This window comes from Fulmarus glacialis, unplaced genomic scaffold (assembly GCF_000690835.1).
Source record: "Fulmarus glacialis isolate BGI_N327 unplaced genomic scaffold, ASM69083v1 scaffold14529, whole genome shotgun sequence".
Classification (NCBI taxonomy): Eukaryota; Metazoa; Chordata; class Aves; order Procellariiformes; family Procellariidae; genus Fulmarus; species Fulmarus glacialis.
Window position 1 is genome coordinate 1 of NW_009235305.1, and position 20,330 is coordinate 20,330.

The 20,330-nt window shown below is 41.5% G+C and overlaps 1 protein-coding gene across 1 annotated transcript in view; it reads left to right on the forward strand.

The window, feature by feature from the left end:
- Positions 1–516: 516 nt before the first annotated feature.
- Positions 517–20,330, forward strand: part of MAP2 (microtubule-associated protein 2) — a gene marked incomplete at its 5' end in the record, with an annotated part of 51,367 nt that continues 31,553 nt past the window's right edge. Inside the window, 5 exons of the mRNA XM_009585980.1 lie at positions 517–630; positions 3,035–3,112; positions 14,571–18,371; positions 18,619–18,825; positions 19,222–19,356. Of these exons, the coding sequence (XP_009584275.1) occupies positions 517–630; positions 3,035–3,112; positions 14,571–18,371; positions 18,619–18,825; positions 19,222–19,356 (4,335 nt within the window). The remainder of the gene's footprint in view (positions 631–3,034; positions 3,113–14,570; positions 18,372–18,618; positions 18,826–19,221; positions 19,357–20,330) is intronic.

Here is a 20,330-nt window from a genome sequence, read left to right on the forward strand (position 1 = left end):
CAGATGTCTGTCTGGGAAGTGCCTTTAATGCATACTAACTGTGTGCTGATGAGGAGGAAATATCATCCAAAGCGCATGTAAGAATGCAGCTAACTCCATATATTAAATGTCAAGAAATGCCATTACTCAGCTGGCCATTCTACCCCTGTTTGCAAAACAGTAGCTGCAAAAAAATTTCTAGGCATTTAATGAATGATCATCTTAAAAACTTGAAGTTGCTGCACATTGTCCCTAACAGAAAGAGCATTTAATAATGATGCTTTGTGCATCTTACTGTAAAGGCTGGGGTCCTGGTTTTTATAAGTACTCAGCATTTTCCACTGAGATCTTTGGAATATCTAGTCCTTCTATTTTGTTTTCAATGATTTGCTTATATTTCAGGAAAGAAGATTACCTTTTAAAAATGGATTAATTCAGCCTCCATTTTTTATTGTTTAAGCTAATCTTTATAATTTTAAAACATCGTTCTCATTAGCATACCTTTCTTTGTTTTTTCTAACTTTGCTGCTGCCACAGAAGAAGTGTCTGCGAGGATAGTACAAGTAGTAACAGCTGAAGCTGTAGCAGTCCTGAAAGGCGAACAGGAAAAAGAAGCCCAGCACAAAGATCAGCCTGGACCACTACCTTTAGGTAAAACGAGACAAAGAATGTTCAAAGTATCCTCGTGTCTGCAAATGTTACATGTATGTGTATTACAAAAAGCAGTTACAGCTGTGTATTCGCATAGGTTATGGTCACGGGTAAACTGCAGCACCACAGGAGAAGTGCTGCAGGAACAGCAGCACTTAACAGCAGTAACCAGGTAACAGTAGCGGAATCCGTGTTGCCCCGGTTCTTCACGGCCCTGTGCCTGTCTCGTTCACTGTTTGCTCTCACAGCAGTTCTCCACCTGATCTCTGACTCCTGAGCGGCGCAGCTGTGAATGTAATTGGTGGTAGTGGCTTTGTCGTCGTGGTTGGTGGGACCCAGCAGCGCTCGGAGCCTCTTTGTGTTCAGCCATGTACGGCGTGAGAGAGAAAGATTAATATCTGAAGAGGCAAAGATTAGAGGAGAGGCATATAAAAAGAAAGTGAGGCTTTGGTGGTTGGGTGGAGCTACTCAAGACGATGGAGGAGCAGCACCTAAGCAGGAAGCAGAGAGGAATGGGGCACACCGGCTGAGGGTGGGAGAGGGGTTAGGAGCCGGGCAGGGTGAGGGGAGATTGTGGGAGAGGGAGTTACATGTGGTAGAAGCAAATGCCAGCGGTCCAGACTGGGAGTGGTACCACTGCCACTGGTCCATGCTGTGCCCCCATCTTCCTGCTGGCTCCTTTGTGAAATGTCTCGCTGAAATACAAGTATGTGTGTGTGTATATATATATTAAAAAAAAAAGTAAGTATACAGCCATTCGTACCTACAGTGCTTCCTCCCTGCCAGGAAACTTCCGCAGTAGCTCAAAACATGTACACCAAAGGCCGGACAAAGGCCATACTGCATCCTGAGGTAGGGCAAGTCTTGCACGTCTGCCCCAGGATAAGTTCTGCTGAATGCACGTACTTTGTGATCAAATCAAAATAATGCCTTGTGGTATTTTCCCCACAGGCGCTCTGCTTTGTTTGTTACAGTGGCTGGACCCTGCTTAGGAATGAATTAAAGTCAATGAGTAATTTAGAATATTTGGAAATTTAGAATATATTGGAAATTTGGTTCCCAAGATCTTTTGCTTCATTGAACTAACTTTGAACTGCAGCAGGGAGATGTGTTGCTTAGTAATTCCCTTCTTTACAGAGACTCAATTTTACATGGAAGACCCCAGTTCTGCAAAACGCTTCATACATATTTAAGCACAGATTGCTTCACTGGGGCCTGGGTGAGGCAAAGTGGATATTCAGTTCCATCTAGTTAGATAAGACATTTAAAAAATACTTTGAGAAGTATGTCTTCAGTTAGCAACTGTCGGTGTTACAGTTCCTGTGGTCAGTGACTGTTAAGTATTTATGTGCGGGTAGAATGGCATTGTGATGAAGATATAAATACTCTGTCCCTGGACAGCACATCTTAAGGACAAGTCACATAAGGGTGTCTTCCAAACCACATGGAAATCAATAGGAGGAGGCCTGGCAAATTCTGCTGGGGCTTTGAAACTGGCCTTTCTATGCTTGGGAAGAAGGCCTGAATCAGAAACTGAGATCCGCCTGTTGAGAGGTGCTGTTTATAAGACAGATCTGTTAAACCAGATTTGTTACTTCTTTTTTTTTTTTTTTTAAAAAAAAACATTCTTAAGCCCCAGTGATGGATCTGTTTTTAAAGAAAAAAATTCTCAAAGTGATTGGTATGAAATCAGATGCAGAGGTTGTGCTGAGTTCATTTAAGAAGCAGTTTGTTTAGGATTTCGTCATAGTTGAATTGAAATAATTGAAAAAACATCATCTGGTTTCAGCATCTAGTCTCGTGACTGGGAATGAATGTAAAAACATGATCTAAGTGCATCTAAGATTTCACTGCGCCTTGCTCAGCTGAATCACTGTTATGTCACGGCTGACATAAGTTCCCTATGCTTTTGTGTTTAGACAAGCAATATTTGCATGTATTCTGTGATTAACCTTGGACTCAGCAGAAGAAAAAAAAAAGCGTGCAGAATGTTTTTTGTTCATGTACTCAAGGTAAAATGAAGAGACTGGATGCCAGTTTCTGATAGTCAGCGTGAATTTATAAAATCTCTCACGCTCAGATGCTTTATTGTTGTTGCCTTGGGTGACTGAAGGTTTTCTAAGTGGCAATGCTGTTTTAGAAGATAATTTTGTACTTGATTTTTGTATTGTACTCTATGACCAGAATTTTGAAAGCAATTCATACCATCTGGAAAAAAAACCCCAAACTATTATAACTTTAAAAATCCATGTATTCTGAAAGGATCTATCTGAAAACCCACTAGGCACAAGTCCTCATCAAATAATTCTCTCAGCTGGGCAGAACGGGCTGACTGCAGCTTGTATCAAGCATTAGTCTCCCAGGAATTAATTGCTGTATCTCGTTTTCACTGTTCGATTTCTAGCAGTCGAAGAGTCAGCCAACCTGCCTCCTTCCCCGCCTCCGTCGCCAGCTTCTGAGCAGACTGGAGCTCTGGAGGAAGGTAAGGGTCTCCTGGACGTTGCTGTGCGCAGCTGTCAGCAGAGGGATGAGACATGAATCTAAAGGATGGGGGAATCAGAAAATGGAGATACTTTCTGCAGCTTCACGTGAAAAGATAAGGCATTCCCCAGCAATAACTCCCCATCTGCAAACCAGCTGCAGTGCATGGATGAGGTAGACCCATATGCACAGAGGTAACTGGCAGGATATGTTAAGTACATCCATATTAAAGAAAAAAAAGATGGTGATGCTCACCTTTTTGTCTGTTATATGCAATATGAACCAAGATGTCTGCTGTCCCAGCGTGGTCACCAAAACTATGATTCAGTATTGGGTCATCTTTATTTTCTTCAGATTTGTTTGGCTGCTTTTTTTAATTACCATTAGCTTTGTTTTTGGAATCTTAAATGCATGAAAGCAAGGAGATTCAGAGTTGGATCATTTCTTTGGTCTTCAACCTGTAATTCATGCTTCAATGCCTACGTGTATTGGGGGTTCTGTACACAGGGTGCAGGAGTCAAATTCTAGTCTCACAAAGCAAATTTCTACTCTGTTCGGCACAATGAATGTTCAATTTCAGTAGCCCATGATCACTACATTTTCCTCCTGCTAAAATCCCCTCCAGCAAAGAACTTAGCGTTGGCTTAGTTTTAAGCAGAGGCCTAAAAGGCCAGTGAAGTTGTCACAATGGTAAGCGTGTGTGTCAGTGCTTCGTTCAACAGAAGACGACTGCTGCATCAAGGCCCTCAGTATAGGGAGACAGCCGTGTGTTAAAACGGAGCCATACCATGTGGATATGAGGGAAGGATTTGGGTTCAGAATCTCCAGGGGACTGTCAGTTGAACTCTGCCATGTCAATAGCATTTTTATGTGTCCATTTGTTTCCTTCTTGGATTTTCTTTTAGCATTTTTTTCTTTCTTTTTGTTAAATAAGTGCATGAAAATAATTTCTTATCATCTGCTGAACAAACTTTGTTGGTATTTTAACACAGAGCCTCTATTAATTTTGCAAGTGGACGGTTTGTATTTCATGTACTCACATAGTCTGACCCTCAGTTTATCAGGACACTGCAATTAGGCATCTTCCATCCTGCGGTCATTTTTGAGATAATGCAATTACAGGCTGTGTTAACAACAACATTTGTCAGTCCACTGTACTGGAAATACCTACTGGATGCGGTTAGTAACCAATATAAAAAAATTTGATTAATTGATTGTTGTTTTTTTTAAAAAAACATCTGCACATTGTTTGTTTAAAAAAAAAAGTACAAGAGTTTCTAGACTCATCATCCAGAGGTAATGGCAATCAAAACTACTAACTGAAAAGGAAGTTAGTAGGGCATTAGCAAAAGCTTTTAGAATTGTTACCAGGGTTTTACCACTATTTTTTAATATATAGTTCGCTTGACTAGTTCAGCGTATGCTTTTTGATTTTTCATATGACAGTAAAGGGCTTGTTCTTCTGCTTCAGGCCAATGTCAAGGTTCTTACATCATACATCCTTAGTTGAGGATTAGCTTTGCATACTGTTTGTATCAGCAGTATTATTTACATGTATTTTAGGATTTTATAAAGTACTGGTATTGATTAATTGACAGGAGGTTGTAGATTGCCCCCTAAGTAAATGGAAACCATTTTGCTGGTTGTATTAGCACAAGAAGGTGGCAAAACCCTATACAACTCCAGGTTATTATGAACTACCGGACTGTGCTGTTCCCAGCTGTGCATATGACTCAGCAAGTCACTTAATGTTGTTTTTCTCCTTCCTTGCATGTAGAATTGAGTCAATATAATAGCACTTACTTACCTACCCTGCAGGGGTGGTTGCAAGGACTGAAAGGTCAGTGTTTGGGAGACGTTTTGATGGTTTACACAATGCCACGGTTTTTAAAAACATTCAAATCATTTCCTTTAACGTTAGTCAAAAGAGACTTTTCCATGACAAGATTTTGATTCAGCTCTTCATTTTTCAGAGCAGATGGCCTGTGTAAATCCTGAAAGTGTAGATTTGTAAGGGAAGTATGGGCAGAAATGATGTGCTGAGTCATTAATGCATTCTGGTGGAAGCTTCTTGTTTATGTCCAGCTCTGAAACTGGAACTCACAGTAGAATTCATTGATGAACAGAAGGAACTTCTTGAAAAAAGTGTCACCAGAAGTATATTATGTTGCTTTTTCCCAAAATAATCAGCGTTGTCAATTCAATGTAGTTAATGGTACAACACAGAGTGTTTGGCTCTGTGTTAGAAGATGTGGTCCTTATTTTCTGTCTGGGTAAGTTGAGCTTTTGCTGACTTGAATGAGCCAGACCTGTCATTTCTATTCAGGCAAAGCTCCCATTCAGAAGAGTTTGCCTCAGTAGGGTTTGACCCAATTTTATTGTACTTGTTTAAACCTTCGGTTCCCTATACCATCTGGCTATCCATCCTCATGCACCTTCACATTGTCTGTCTGTCTGCTCAGTACAATAAAATTTATGATTTTAACCCAATTCTACAGTTGTTGAGCAAAAGAGGTGAGCACTTGGTGTGCGTATCTACCTCAGACCTCCTTTTTTTCCCCTTCTCTTAGAACATTTTACTAATGCACTTGTCTGTGTGTTGCATTGCTCTGAATCCAAAAGAGACTTCCTTCAGTCATAGTAAGGAAGGAAATCACTGTTGTAGACATGACAAAGGTGGATGTGGCCAGCCATGCAGCAAACACAAATGAAAAAAAAAAAAAAAGGTAGAAAAGACAGAGAGGTTTGCGGGTCAAGTGTATTTCATGAGAGAAAGGAGTCAGTGGATGTAGGTTTCTTTCTTCCATTTGGTTGCAGAAAAACGTTCAAATGAGCCTGCCCCTTTTTACTGCTGCAGAAGGTAAGATAACTAATTTGCCTTACTGAAATGATTTAATTTATTTCAACTATAGTAACATAATTTTGCTCAGGAAACGAAATTTTCCCTAGCACCGTTTAATCCTATTATCAGTTGTATCTGGTCATGCAGGGCTGATGCGATATTCTCTTGCCAACTTGGCATTTCTTTTGTGCTCGGTGCCTTTTGACAATGGTCAACATCTTCATGTAAAAGTATTTCTAAATGTTACAAGATAGAAGGATGCCTTTGATGGGCTGTCTTCCATTTTGAAATAGGCATTTCAGGTTAAGCTTTAGAATAAGAATGTTTTGCAAACTGAAAGGAACCAAATGTCCTATAAAAATGGATCTATTACAATGAAAATTACTTTTTGAAAAGCATTTTCAAAAGATACCTGGAAGCTAAAGCAGAATTAGCCTTTGTGAGAAGTGATTTTAATCTTGGACTTTAGAATACATTGGGGATTTTTCCCATGCTTTGAAATGGAAAAGAACTATTAGAAGGGACTAAAATAACAAAGAAAGGATTTTTCTTGTTGCCGAAATAAAAGCATATCCTCCTTTAAAGACATCATTATCCTGTTAATGAAATTATCTGCAGTAATTCTGAAAATATCGTTATTAAAACTGATAAATAAATAATGTAAATCTGTAATAGCTACAGACATAACAGCCCCAAACGATACTAGACTTTGCACTCCTAATGATTTTGCACTATCACAATAATATGTATTAAGCATTTTTACTATTGTCAGTTTCTGTAGTTTTAAGGAGCAGAGGCAGGGCCTGTATTTTCTTGCCTACAATCCATTCAGAGCCTATAAAGAAGGAATTTTCAGCCTTCTTTGCATCAGTATGGAGAAGTCCTGGGGTTTCATCTTCACTCTTGTTGATGCATTTCACTTCTGAAGGGCACCTGGATAAATACGACCCACAGCTGGAAGGAGAACCTCCCTCTTTGCACATCCTCCTTCTCCGTGTTCTTCTTCTGACCGTATCAATCTTCCGTTCTTCTCTCCACAATGTCCCAGTTCCAGTAGAAGAGATGGCGGCTGCGTCAACCCTTTCCACTCTTGTCCACAGTAATGCATAGACTAGTGTGAGGGCACCCTGCAAAGAAGCAGGAGCTGTAGTTTTGAATTCCAGGCTTAGGAGGGAGTTGATTCCTGGTCTCTCGCATCCTGAGACGTGTCCTCACCCCCTGTAACTAGCCTGTTGCAAACCGTGAGCCCCCTCAAATCTGTCACTGAATTTTGTAGAAGCTTCTATGGAAAAGAAATCCACAGGTTCTGCATTGCAAGTGGATCAAGGTGCTTCCCTGCAACCTTGCTGCTGGCTCTTAAGTACTAGGGAAAGGTGGGAAGCTCAGGTTCAGCCCTGTGTTTGGCATTTCCTACTGCAGTGCTCTGCAGAGCTTCCTGCTCGGCAGAGGCAGGTTGCCGGCTTGTCTTTCCACACCCACCTCTTTTAAGCATGCATAAACCCCTGAATCTGGGGTTTGGATTCCACTACACGAGCGAAGCAACTATCAGTGGTTCAGGCACTCTTTGTGCCCTGGAAGAAATTCTGAGAACGGTTCTCTTGAACTCTCTTAAGTTCCATGGGTGTTATTTGTGTATGTGCATAGGTGCACATAGCATACCTTCAGTCCTGGCCAGCCTCAGGGCTGTCACGGAATCTTGAACATGGATAATCTTCCTTTTGCAGCACAATGAAACATATTGGAGCTACTAATATTGCCATCGGTGAATAATTTGTCTTCCTTTTTGTGGGTGATTGAGCCTGAATGGGTTGATACTACAGTATTCTTTTCCCAGGTGGAAGAAATACACGTCATTACATTACAGGACACGTGCTGCCATGTTGCTGCAGAAAGCAGAGGGTGCTTTTTTTAAAGACATAGGTGTTGTCTTGTCATGATGTGCTATAGAAAGAAACTTAAAACTTTTTTGTTATTTGCCAGGAAGAAGCTTAGAGCTCTTATAGGCGGAATTGCTTTGGTCACAATATGTCACCAGATGATATGGATGGATAAAAATTGCTTTCCCAGACTTGGGTAATGGTAGTTACAGCAGCATTCATGAGCTTTCTTGTTTTCGGGTCACACACAGAGACCTGGTTAATATCTGTTACGCTGCCTGTGTTAAAGCCTTGCTTTCTGACTCAGTGTTTTGGATCTGAGAGGAAAGTTTTGGAAGCTCTGAGGAAACTCCTTAAGTTGTAATTGCCTAGAGAAAGATCAGGGACACCGGCCATGGACTTGTTCTTGAAGCTAATAGGAAATCCAATGGGATAGCTGCAGCTGCTGAAGGCACTCCATGAGCGTAGGGTTCATCAAACTGCCAGTTGCCATACACAGAGAATGGGCTTAAACATGTTTTCTCTAGTACTAGATGTTTAGTTTTTCGTAGCTTTATTCATGGTGAGAGGGCACCTTGAATACACGAGCTCTCAAGTCTACCTGTTAGGTTTGTATGGATCAGATGATAGGCCAATCATTTTTATTGGGCTGTATTATTTTTCTTTGTCTTGCAAAACCAAACCCAAGCTCCCCCTCCCTGTAGCTGTCGGTAGCTGGTGTGGTCCTGAGATGATTATGTGATTATCTGCGATGCTACAGTGACGGGTGAATAAAGCTGTCATTCCAAAGCATTGGCAAACACTGAGGTGGGAGCTAGTTCACCCACAGAAACAGGACACAACAGTGTAAAATATAGGGCTAACAGAGATTGCTGTGAGCAGCTTTATGTGGCCTTTGTCAGGAAAAAAGGTAGCTAGCAAGTTACTTATTTATAGGGAAAGGAAGAAAGTGGGGAATTTTGAAATAGATACAGATGAGAAATAAAATAACCACTGACCAAAGTGTAAGCTGGTTTGCTTTTTAATTAAAGGACTTTTTAAAATTTACACTTTCAAGTACTTTACCTGATGACTACGAAGGATACAACTGTGTCAGGATACTTCAGAGGTTTTTAATAGTCAGTCAGGTGTATAATACATCTGAGTATCAGTGCAAGTTGTGAGATGTGGTTTGTGTACAGTATGTATTCCTCTAAATAACGAGTGTATAGTTTTGAAATGCACTTGTTCCGACGGTTGGTTTCCGATGTTCATAAACGCTGTAGGAAAGGCCACATACATGGCCCATGTGTTAAAATGCACAGCTGCCTCATTCCTCCATCCTGCGTTAACCTGTAGCCTGGCTGATGTCATCTGCTCTGCAGTATGACATAGTGGCTGGCGTTGCTGGTGCATGCGTCCATCCTGTCTTGTCTTTTCTTTGTCTGTCTGTCCTGCAGTTTTTGTCTGTGTGTGTCTATTTGTAGATGAAGGGGCGGAGGATAAGGTGGGACCGCTACAGCACTGTCCAGGCTGTGGGGCTGCTGCCAGCAGGGAGTGGCGTAAACACCTGGCCCCCTCCATTTCAGTGTCTGTGCCCGATGATGAGCCCTACAATTCGGACGAAGAGTACTATGAACACCCTTTGTTCAGCTCGGAGTGGACTGGCTCTAGTACACGTCCCAGTGCCACAGTGAAGAGCACAGAGGTCTTGTTGGGCCATGATGAAGGTGAACTAAGCATGGTCCCATTTTGTTCCTCTTCCCCTGTACCCACCTGCCATCCATTCCATTATATGTGTGCCTGGGATTTCTGCTTTCCGGGGCGGGAAACCCAGTTGTGTTTTCTCCCCGCATGGAAGTGACGCCCCTCCAGAGTCTCTCCATCTCAAAGTGAAGCTGCAGCGTGAGCAATGAATGCAACTTTGGGGTCAGTGAAACCATGGTCCCTGCTTAAATGGGGGCTCTTGGTCTACTGGCCTGGCTTATAGCAGAAGCAAAAGGAGCAGCTAGTTAAAAGAAGTGTAAGCTAATTTCTTCTTTGTGTCAGAGAATCACTGCCAAGAACAGTCTGCAAAATAGACCAAAGGATTGTTACTGGAGGTCAGTCAATTGTTAACACAATGGGGAAAAAACCCATGTCTATACCAAAGATAGCAGTGGAAGGTCTTTAATCATCCGGTAAGCAAAGGAAATCAGTTTTACCCCAGGATAGGCAGGTGACTTTCAGGCAGTATTGGGTCATATTTGATGTCCGGTTGTTTTGTGGATACACCCAGTTAATATTGCATCAGCTGACTGCAAACAAGGAGAAAAAAAAGTTTACTGTTACTGTGTTCCTGTACCCCCTTTTTCTATGGCCTGAGCACATCAGTGAGTATTATTTTATCAGTGGGGGTCACATAAAAGTGAAATGGCTTTTGAGGAATCAAGGGAGAATCCATTTCAGTGACTAACAGGAATGCTGACTTCTTTTCCATGTGGCATTGTGTGACGTGTCTCAGGAAATGGAGGTGTATACCTGAAATTGCTGAGAGTAAAATGAGAGGCTTTCCTTAAAATTCTTCAATTGAGCGGGATGCACATACAAAACTACATAAAATCGGAAAAAGAAAAGTAAAGCAAGTTATTCAAGTCAGAGCCTCTTGTAGCTGGACACCTGCTGTTCTGCCAGACTGCTTTTACAATCTGCCCATGTGTAAATATCCCTGTAACACTCAGGCATCACTCCAGTTCTGATTCTGAATCTTCTGGCTTCTGTTCGTTTAAGATATAGTATCTAACCTTAATTACATTTTTATGTGTTATTAATAATGTCTTGTACTTTATATAGTGATATTTTCTCAGCCTCAAATAGTGTTTGTGTTCCTTAAATCACTTTTTAAAGGCCGTAACTGAAGTGGATGGTTGATTGTCTGGTTTTAACCGGGCCAATCTCAGGAGAAAAATCAAGCCCTTGTGAAGAGGTTTTACTTTAATACCGAGAGGCTGGATACAGCCACTTCCAGGTTCAAAACCACTTTGTTCTAAGTCTGATTCAGCAAAGTCCTTAAACGTGAGACACAGTTTAAACCCAGGGGGGTCATCAGGTTGACTGCAGCATGGCTGCTGGTCAGCTGCTTAAGTATGTTGCTGAATCAAAGGTTTCACACTTAATCCTTAACTTCTTATCAGAAGGGATACTAATAGAGCGCAGTAATATTCTGTCTGAGTAGCAATGGCAGGAGTACAGTCCAGAATGGAAACTTTGCTAGTCATTCTTCTGCCACGGAATGAGTGAAGACTGCTCTTGATACTACTATACTGATCCTAACAGCCCATAGGCTGAGCAGAGTATTTTAGAAATTCAGATGAACGAATAGTTATATTGCACTCATTGGTTTCTTTGACTTAATCGGTGATGAGGAGCCTGGGGGCTAGTGGGGAAACAGAAAACAAAATGAAGAGTCCGTGTGTTAAGTCTGTGATTTTCACATACAGAGTTCAGATGTCAGGCAGCCTAAAGGAGAAACTGTTTATAAACCCGCTCAGTGTAGGAATCTTGGCTGAATTCTAGCGAAGCCATTAGTTATCAGCTATGCACAAGGCTTCTTAAGACTATGGAAGTGGCTCAATATTTTACCAAATCCAGGATCCATGTGATAGATTGACTTGCTGGCATTTAGAAGTCAGTATTGCCAAGGTCAGTGGAAAGAAATTAATGCCTCATACCTTCCTCCACCTCAACTGAATGTCTTGTACTGGATTAAACAGCACATTTATCGGAAAAATATCAGTGTACTTTGAGCTCATTGATGCATTGGTGTTATCAGGACCATCCATCATTCAGTACCATCTCCATTTGCAATGAATATTTGACCCACAGTCATCTTTGGGAGAGGTATACCTGTAAAACACTTTCAGCTCTCACAGCATAAACATGCTTTTCTGGGGGAGGCAGGTTTTTTGTTTTGGTTTGCTTTTTTCCCTAAGGAAAATTCAGTTCCACAATGACTAAAATGGGCTGGATACAAGCAGTCCTTTGACACAGTTAAATCTAAAGTGTTCAGAGCTGAAAGTGTTATGTTCTGTTGAGCTGTGTGCTTGGTGTTTACTGTTGGTGTTGATGTCGCCTCCTTTTTCCATCCCCAAGAAGAAGAACCAGTAGAGAGTCCGATGGCTGTGGAAGCGAAACCTGCTGCTCTTCCTGGGAAGCAACTGGGGAAAGAGCACGGGCCCATTGAGCCTTCGGAACAGGCAAAGGGCCTCTGTGAGGGTCAGTCGGATTCGGGTTTGGAGGCGAAAGTGTGTCGTGAAGACAAAGTGCCAAGCGTGGCATCCAGCAGGGAGAGCGTAACTGTTGTGGCGGAAACGCCCCTGAGAGACACATCCCCTTCCTCGGCTGAGGAAGGTGTGTCCTCCTTAGGTTTGCATGTGTTTGTTGCCGGTGAATCCTTCTCCAGCTTTCTCCAGTGCTTTCCAAGGCTGCTTCATTTCCTGTTCTTCCCATTTATTAGTATGACTGCTCTTGTTATTATGCTTGAAGAGTGTGTAGCAGACAATATGATTGCATAGGTGCTGTATGACAACATGGTTTCCCACCACTGCGGCTGATTCCTGATTTTTTACTTTGCCATGATAAAATACGCTTTGCAGCTAAGCTGATTCCTCTGCGTAAGCCTTTTTCCCTCATCTCAGATGTGTTTGCCAGTCACATTGCTAATCTATGTATATTTTTTTCTTTTTGGTGCAGAGATTCATCTGCTTTTCTTTCAAAAAGTAGATTTATTGACTTTGGCTATGGCATAAAGAGGCTTAAACTGTAGAAATGTTTTCATTTGCAGTGTGCAGGTTTTTTGTTGTTTTTTTTTTTCTTCTTTGTATGTGTGTGTGTGCTTCAGTGCATTCTGGTTTAGCTTCCCTAAAGCTATCGCTTCTTATGTCATATCCTTGCCATTCATTGCAGTCCGCCCCTCTTCTCGATCATTGCCAGAACTCTGATTTTTTGTGTGTCTTACCTTATTACAAATGTTTAACCCTGCTGGAGTGCCTTAGTCAGGCAAAACCTCCATCACTTCCACTGGGATGTTTGCCTTCATAGTGAAGTTTAGGATTGGGTGCATAGGGTGAAGTTCTGATCTGCTTACTAAACCAAACATTTACTGCAATCAATTGTCTTTCAGTACATGATAACTACTCTTCAGGATTTTCCTTTTAATAGTATTTCTCTTCAGCCAGTGCAACAAGGTGTAAAGACACGTTGTATGGAGTAGTGATGTACCCATTCACTACCTGGCTAAGAAATGCTGCATTTGGGAGGCTGGGGTTCTGGCTGGCCCAGCTAAAGAGTATTAAATTCCTTTGGCAATCAGAATATGTTTTGATGCCATTGGTATTGTTCATTTGCACCACAGTAAGAGGCACAGTAGGATACATAAAGAAAGTGAGTATCTAGCTATTTAATTTCTGTGAAACGAGGATGACATCAGCTCAAAGGCCATGTTTCTATGCTTCATAGACTTTGCAAGTAAGTCACCAAATGTAAAAACATAAAGGAGCAAAATTACTGTAGTTGTAGACCTCTTGTTTTTCTACCTGTGGAGTTCAGAATGGCAGTTGCTTTTTTGACTAAATGTTAACATGAATATTTAAAGAATAACCAATATTTTGATACTAATTGTTCTAAAAAATTCAGATTCATCAGAGCAAAAAGATGGCTCCATGGACTTTAAATCAGAGATGAGGAGATTCAGAGTTGGCTCAATGCTTGTTGTAACAAGCTTTAGAAAAAAACTCATAAAACTTTTTTTACAGATTGCTGCAGAAAGTTCTGCCACATTCTGCAGTATCTCTCTTCATATTTTCCATGATAGGAAGATTTCCATATGATAGGAATCATTATTTTCCATAGGATATTAAAAAAGAACAAGCTATTAGTGATTAACAGACCGTGTATAAAAAAAACTTAACTAGGTATTACTCCCTAAAAATATAGTGACAGACAGTAAGAGTAGCATTTTTAGTTTCAAATTAACTTAATTAGGGCCTCATCTACAGTCATTGAAACATGCCAAGTATTCTTTGACTTCACTTACAGCTGAAGATGGCTGGCCATTTTGAAGACCAGACCTTCAAGATCTGGGACTATTAATAGCTCTGTGGCTGATTTACACATACCAGTTTCATAACAGCAGTGGGATTTTTGTCATTTGCCAAAGAGTAAATGTCAAAAGTTGGTACAGTTAAAAAACCAGCCTCTTTTGACACTTGCAAAACCTTTTACGCGCATTATTTCTTTAGCTTAGGCTGCATGTAGAAGAAAAATGTAAAATAGATCTAGAAACTATAACTATGTATGTTTTAAATGTCAGCAACACACAAAGATACCACCGATTGGCCTTAATCTTGCAGACTTTACTAACTCAAAACTAACACAAGTTACAGAGTCCAGGAAAGCATACCAATGAAGTGAGGGTTCCTTGTGGTTTTACTGTTGCATACAAACCATGAAGATAAAGAATTCACATGAAATCATCTCATTTCAGTGGTAACATATTTAAATGTGTACAACTCTCATTTTCACTATAAAACCTCATACATTGGAAGGAAACTAGGGTTTAACACTATAAAGCAGATTTCTAGGTGGATGGCCTTGCTGCATGTTTGCATCTTTCTCCCTCTCCTTTCCATCATTCATTCCAAGATGTTGTTGTAAGCCACATGACTGCCTGCCTGTAAGTGCTTTAAATAATTTTGTTATAAAACCCAAACAAACTACTTCAGATTTACTTGCAGCCACGAAGATGGAATTCCGTGTCCAGGAGGGCACACGCCCTTTCACAGCAGAACCATTAGACACAAAGCAACATGAATCTGGGAAAGACAGTAAGACTGGTGAGCAACCTAAACATGATGCCTTAGTTCCACAGCCAGCAAGAACAGAGGCTATAGATAAAAAGGATTCACAGAGCAAAGACAAAGAAAAAATGCCTTCACCTCTATCAGAACAGATCTTGAAAACTGATTCACAAAAGAAAGGGGAAGCCGGTTTTGCAGAGCCTGCTGCCAAGCCTCCTGCTTCTCAAGAACAAAAGGACTTGTCCTCTGAACTGCCTAAAGGGAGCAAAACAGAAGAAAGGACTGCAGATGTGCCCTCATCATCCAACCAAGTTATGTCTATGAAATTTAAAGACGACCTTAAAGATGTCCAAGATCTTGCCATCAGCCATGGTGAAAGTTCTCTGTTGCTATCAGAACCCAAGGCAGAAGCAGCCAAAAGTGGACTTCCTTCAGGCCCATCTCCCACTGTCCCCCACGAGCTTCCACTCAAAGACAGTTCCAAAACAAAACAGGAACCCACTGACCAACTGTTTGCCAAAGATCTCACTAAAGATGAACAGTTCCACAGAGACAGGACACTAGCTCTGCAAGAAGTCTCAGCAGTAACTGTAGATGGCCTGAAAACGCCAAGCACCCAGAAAATCCCTGCATGGGGGGAGGAAAAGGACATGACCAAGGATGAGAGTGATGAGGAAGAAAGGTATGACTTCTATGATAAAGGGGAGGCTCGAATATTAGATGATGGCAAATTTACCACAAAACCTGAAGTTAAGACACTTTCCCTAGACAAAGCAGACTTTCAAAAGGATGATGAAGCTAAAAAGTCACCTGATATTCTCAAAGCAGAAAAAGAAATGGACCAAAGTGGGCTCCCAGCAACAGTAGACATGAAAAAGGAGGTCCAGCCAAGCACACAGGTAGCCCCAGCCAAGTTAAGCCATGAACTGACCCTTGAGAAAACAGTAGAGCACCCTGATACCACTCAATTATCCAGAAAAACAGAGAAAGCCCCTGAGGCACCAAGTTTAACCGCTGACCAGACTGCTACCCTAGAGCCTTCTCAAGAGAAAGATGTTAAAAAAGATACCAAGGAGGATAAGACAAGTGTTTCCGCTCCTCATCAAATGAAAGAAGAGGAGGATCGATCGGGAATGTCGAAGTATTTTGAAACCTCTGCTCTGAAAGAGGAAGCCTTCAAAGCAGACGCTTTGAAACAACGCAGTGATTACTATGAGCTAAGTGACACTAAAGAGAGTGTGTATGAGCCTTATCAGACAGATCGTCTAATACCTGAAGACAAAGAGGAAGAGGAGGAAGAATTACAGACAGAATTGGATCAGCAGCAGAGTGGGCCTGCTCATGAAATAGGGTACAGTACCCTGGCTCAGAGCTTTACACCAGTCAAATCTGAAGAACCGAGTTCCCCGACAGAAAGAATGTTCACTATTGACCCCAACGTCTATGGGGATAAGAGAGAACTCCACAGTAAAAATAAAGATGACCTAACTCTGAGCAGGAGCTTGGGACTTGGGGGGAGATCTGCAATTGAACAGCGAAGTATGTCTATTAACTTGCCCATGTCCTGCCTGGATTCAATAGCTCTAGGATTTAGCTTTGGTCGTGCCCATGATCTTTCTCCCCTCGCTTCGGATATTCTAACTAACACTAGTGGAAGTATGGATGAAGGTGACGACTACTTGCCAGCAACCACACCAGCATTGGAGAAGGCCCCCTGCTTCCCCATTGATAGTAGAGAGGAAGATGAGCACATAGAAGAAGAAAAAGCAATAGCAGAAGAAAAAGTCCAGCCTGAGACTTTGGTCGAATCACCTTTCCTGGCCAAAGAATATTACAAAAATGGGGCTGTCCTGGCTCCTGACCTGCCTGAAATGTTAGACTTAGCAGGGACAAGATCTAGATTAGCCTCTGTGAGTGCAGATGCTGAGATGGCACAAAAGAAGTCAGTTCCTTCTGACACTGTTGTGGAAGACAGCAGCATAACCCTGCCACCTGTGACAGATGAAAACCACGTAACTCTAAAAGCTGAAAGTCAGCTAGAAGACTTGGGCTACTGTGTTTTCAATAAGTACACAGTCCCACTCCCTTCTCCAGTTCAGGACAGTGAGAATTTAACAAGTGAAACCTGTCCCTTTTACGAAGGCACAGATGAAAAACTGAGACGTGGCGTGGCTCCCGACCTGTCTTTAATAGAAGTGAAGCTGGCAGCAGCTGAAAAATCGAAAGAAGAATTCCTCAGTGAAAAAGACTTAGGTCAGCATGCCACTAGTGAGTCTGTTCTGGTAAGGGACTTTGAGCAGGAGAAAAAGGAGAAGCTGGATACTGTGCTAGAAAAAAGTGAAGATCAAGTTGATTCTAAAGAGGTCTATCCCATTAAAGGTGCAGAGCCAGAGAAGACAAGACCTGAGGCAATCTTAGAAATGAAAGAAGAAAGTGTGGCTGACAAAGTTCGTGTAACTGATGACACCATGTACGACAGAATATCAGCTTCAGAGATAGCAATAGAGAAGGATGCTGTTTCTTTGTTGATGGAGAAGGAGGAGAAGACTCTTAGCGTTGTTCCTGAAATAGCTGAGATAGAAGCACCAATAAAACCAGATTACAATGCTATAAAGCACGATTTGGAAGTGGCTGCAAGGAGAGCTGACCAAGAATATCAGAGTCAGTTAGATACCAAGATCAGTGACGTTGTTTTTCTCCCTTCAGGGAAGGACAAAGTCTCTGTTAAAAGAGCAGAGCCTGAACTCAAGGACACTCAACAGAAAGATCAGACCATCTTGTCCAGAGAAGCAAAGGATGCAGATGTACTTTCCAAGACTGAGCCTAGTTATGTGAAGGACAGCACCAAACTGTCTGAAACAGAAATTAAGGAAAAAGTAACTAAGCCTGATCTGGTACATCAAGAGGCAGTTGATAAAGAGGAATCTTATGAATCTAGTGGAGAGCATGATCAAGCCCAAGAAGGTTTGAATGGAGAATCCTTGAAACCAGAGGATATCAAAGCAGAACCTCCAAAACCTCCCGTGTGTGGGGAAGAGGCGCCTGCACAGTTACCAGCAAAGGAGCCTTCTGTGGAGCTCCTCCTTCCAAAAGCTGAGCCTCTCCAGGAAGAGCCCGCTGAGATTCAGATGGAGAGCATACCACAGCCTGCAGAAGAAACTGAAAAGATTCCTGATACAGCTGTGAAATGTGTGGAAATCCAAAAGCTGCTGCCGTGTGAAGTGACAGCTGGGGCTACAAAAGCGGAAGAACATGAGGAAGAAGAGGCAGAAGTAGGGCAAGAAGAAAAAGAAGAGGATAAACAGCATCTTATATCAGAAATGCCCCCAGAAATAGACTTTGGGAAACCTGCTGCTGAAGAAATGCTAGCCGAGGGTGGCCCAGAAGCACTGCCTGAACTGAAAGGCATTATTGAATCAGTGGTGACAGTAGAGGATGACTTTATCACAGTGGTGCAGACAACAGTTGATGAGGGTGAATCCGCTTCTCACAGCGTGAAAAAAATCGAAACAGGGGACTCCCAGGCTGAAGAGGAGCTGGAGGTTGAGGAAGTGGCTGACATGCAAGTTGAGCCCAAGGAGGGCTCCCCAGAAGCTCCTGCTTCACCCCAGAGAGAAGAAATCCTGCTCACCGACTACAAGACGGAGACGTGTGATGATTACAAAGATGAAACAACAATCGATGACTCCATCATGGACACAGACAGTCTCTGGGCAGATACTCAAGGTGTGCATTATCCTTTCTGTTTTGTCTGTTAAATATTTTTGCTTCCAAATCATAATGATCAAAAAGCAAAATTATTATAGTTATAATAGTAATCTCAGCATGTGTCATAAAAATGGTAAAATAGTCTGCCTTTTTTTATTAATCCGTCTGCTCTGTCTTCAACTATTTTTTCCCTGCTCCACCGCAGTATTGTTAACATTTGTTACTAATCTTTTGTTTGTTGTTGTAATTTGCTCTGATCCTACAGATGATGATAGGAGCATCATGACTGAACAGTTAGAGACTGTTCCTAAAGAGGAGAAGGCAGAGAGAGAATTGCGAAGATCATCTCTCGATAAGCATAAAAAAGAGAAACCTTTTAAAACTGGGAGAGGCAGGATTTCTACTCCCGAAAGGAAAATAGCTAAAAAGGAACCTAGCACACTCTCCAGAGATGAAGTGAGAAGGAAAAAAGGTTCATTTAAGACTCCCTATTACAATATATACTTTTTTTTTTTACCTGTTGTACAGTACTATCCGGTTACTCTGTTGTAGATGACGTGCACTTAACAGTATTAACAGTAGTGCTTTTTAATGAGATGTTGTACAACTATATGAAAAGCCATGTGCAAGGCTCACTGCTCCACCGGTCCCGTTTCATTGTAGGCATCCCCACTGATCACTGGGTAACACATCTGAGGTTAATGCATCAGTGCTCCCCCCCTTCTGACTTAGGATTTGTTCACCCCGGTAGAAGCAACGCATCGGGCTGGAGTTGTGGAGCAGTGGGCCTGCCACTTGATATATTGTCGTATGAAACTGTTTGCTGGTTTTTTCCTGATTCTGTGTTTTTGTGTTTTCTTGTCCATAGCAGTGTATAAGAAAGCTGAACTTGCTAAAAAAACTGAAGTTCAGGCCCACTCTCCCTCCAGGAAAATCATTTTAAAACCTGCTATCAAATATACTAGACCAACTCATCTCTCCTGTGTTAAACGGAAGCAGACAGGTGACTGCGTTCTGTTCAGTTATGCAATGTGGCTGGCAAACATAGACATTTTGTTTTTTTTGTAAATCTCATGGCTATAGCAGCTTCTCTATTTTTTTATTTTTTCCTCTAAGAATATCAGTCTTCACAAATAGTATTGCTTTTTTAGTGTTTTGTATCATTTTTCTTTTCTTCTTTCATTCCTGGTATTTGGTTTTTTATTTAATGGAGGCCATGATCATGTATGCTTGTCATTGCTTGGACCTCCAAGTGCTGTGGTTGTAATTCGACATCGTGCTTATAGTGTGGTGTTGTAGGAATCTCTACTCATCGTTTTGTTCTTCTTTTTTTTTTTAATTACGCTTTTTTGTTTTTTTCTGGTGGGAAAATGTTGACAGCTTAAACCATGTTATGCATTTCCATTATTTTGCTTTTTTACTCTCATGCATAATAAGAAGTGTTTCAGACTTATGTTTTGTTGATTGATGTTATCTGCATTGACACTTCCCAATCTGTCACTGATGTTTATGCTGTACAGTCAAAATCCACAGGGGGAATCCAGCCACATGCAGCATGAAGCTGAGAGAGAAGAAATCTGGGCTCACACTACGAATGCATTCCAAGCAAAAATCTTAATATTTGGTAGAGGAAGATGAAAGAACGAAACAAATGATTCCTGTTACATCTTGATAGGTGTATCATTATTTAGAGGACTAAAAATAACACTTTCAGCATTTTCATCGTATTACTTGTTGTTACTGTGAGTTCAGGGTGGAAAGACGAACATCTTGACTTTTCTGGTGAAAAAATTTGCTAAAAGAGGCCAGGTTTTCTGTCATGTAACATAGCCGCATGCTGCAGTGCGGTTGTTCATGAGTGAAACTAGGGCTATTAAGAGAAGAATCATGCACAGGAATGCAGAACTACATAGGCCTCTTCTCATGGCTTAGAAATTTAAGAACAGGATTTGTTACCCATCCTATAGTTAAACAGTG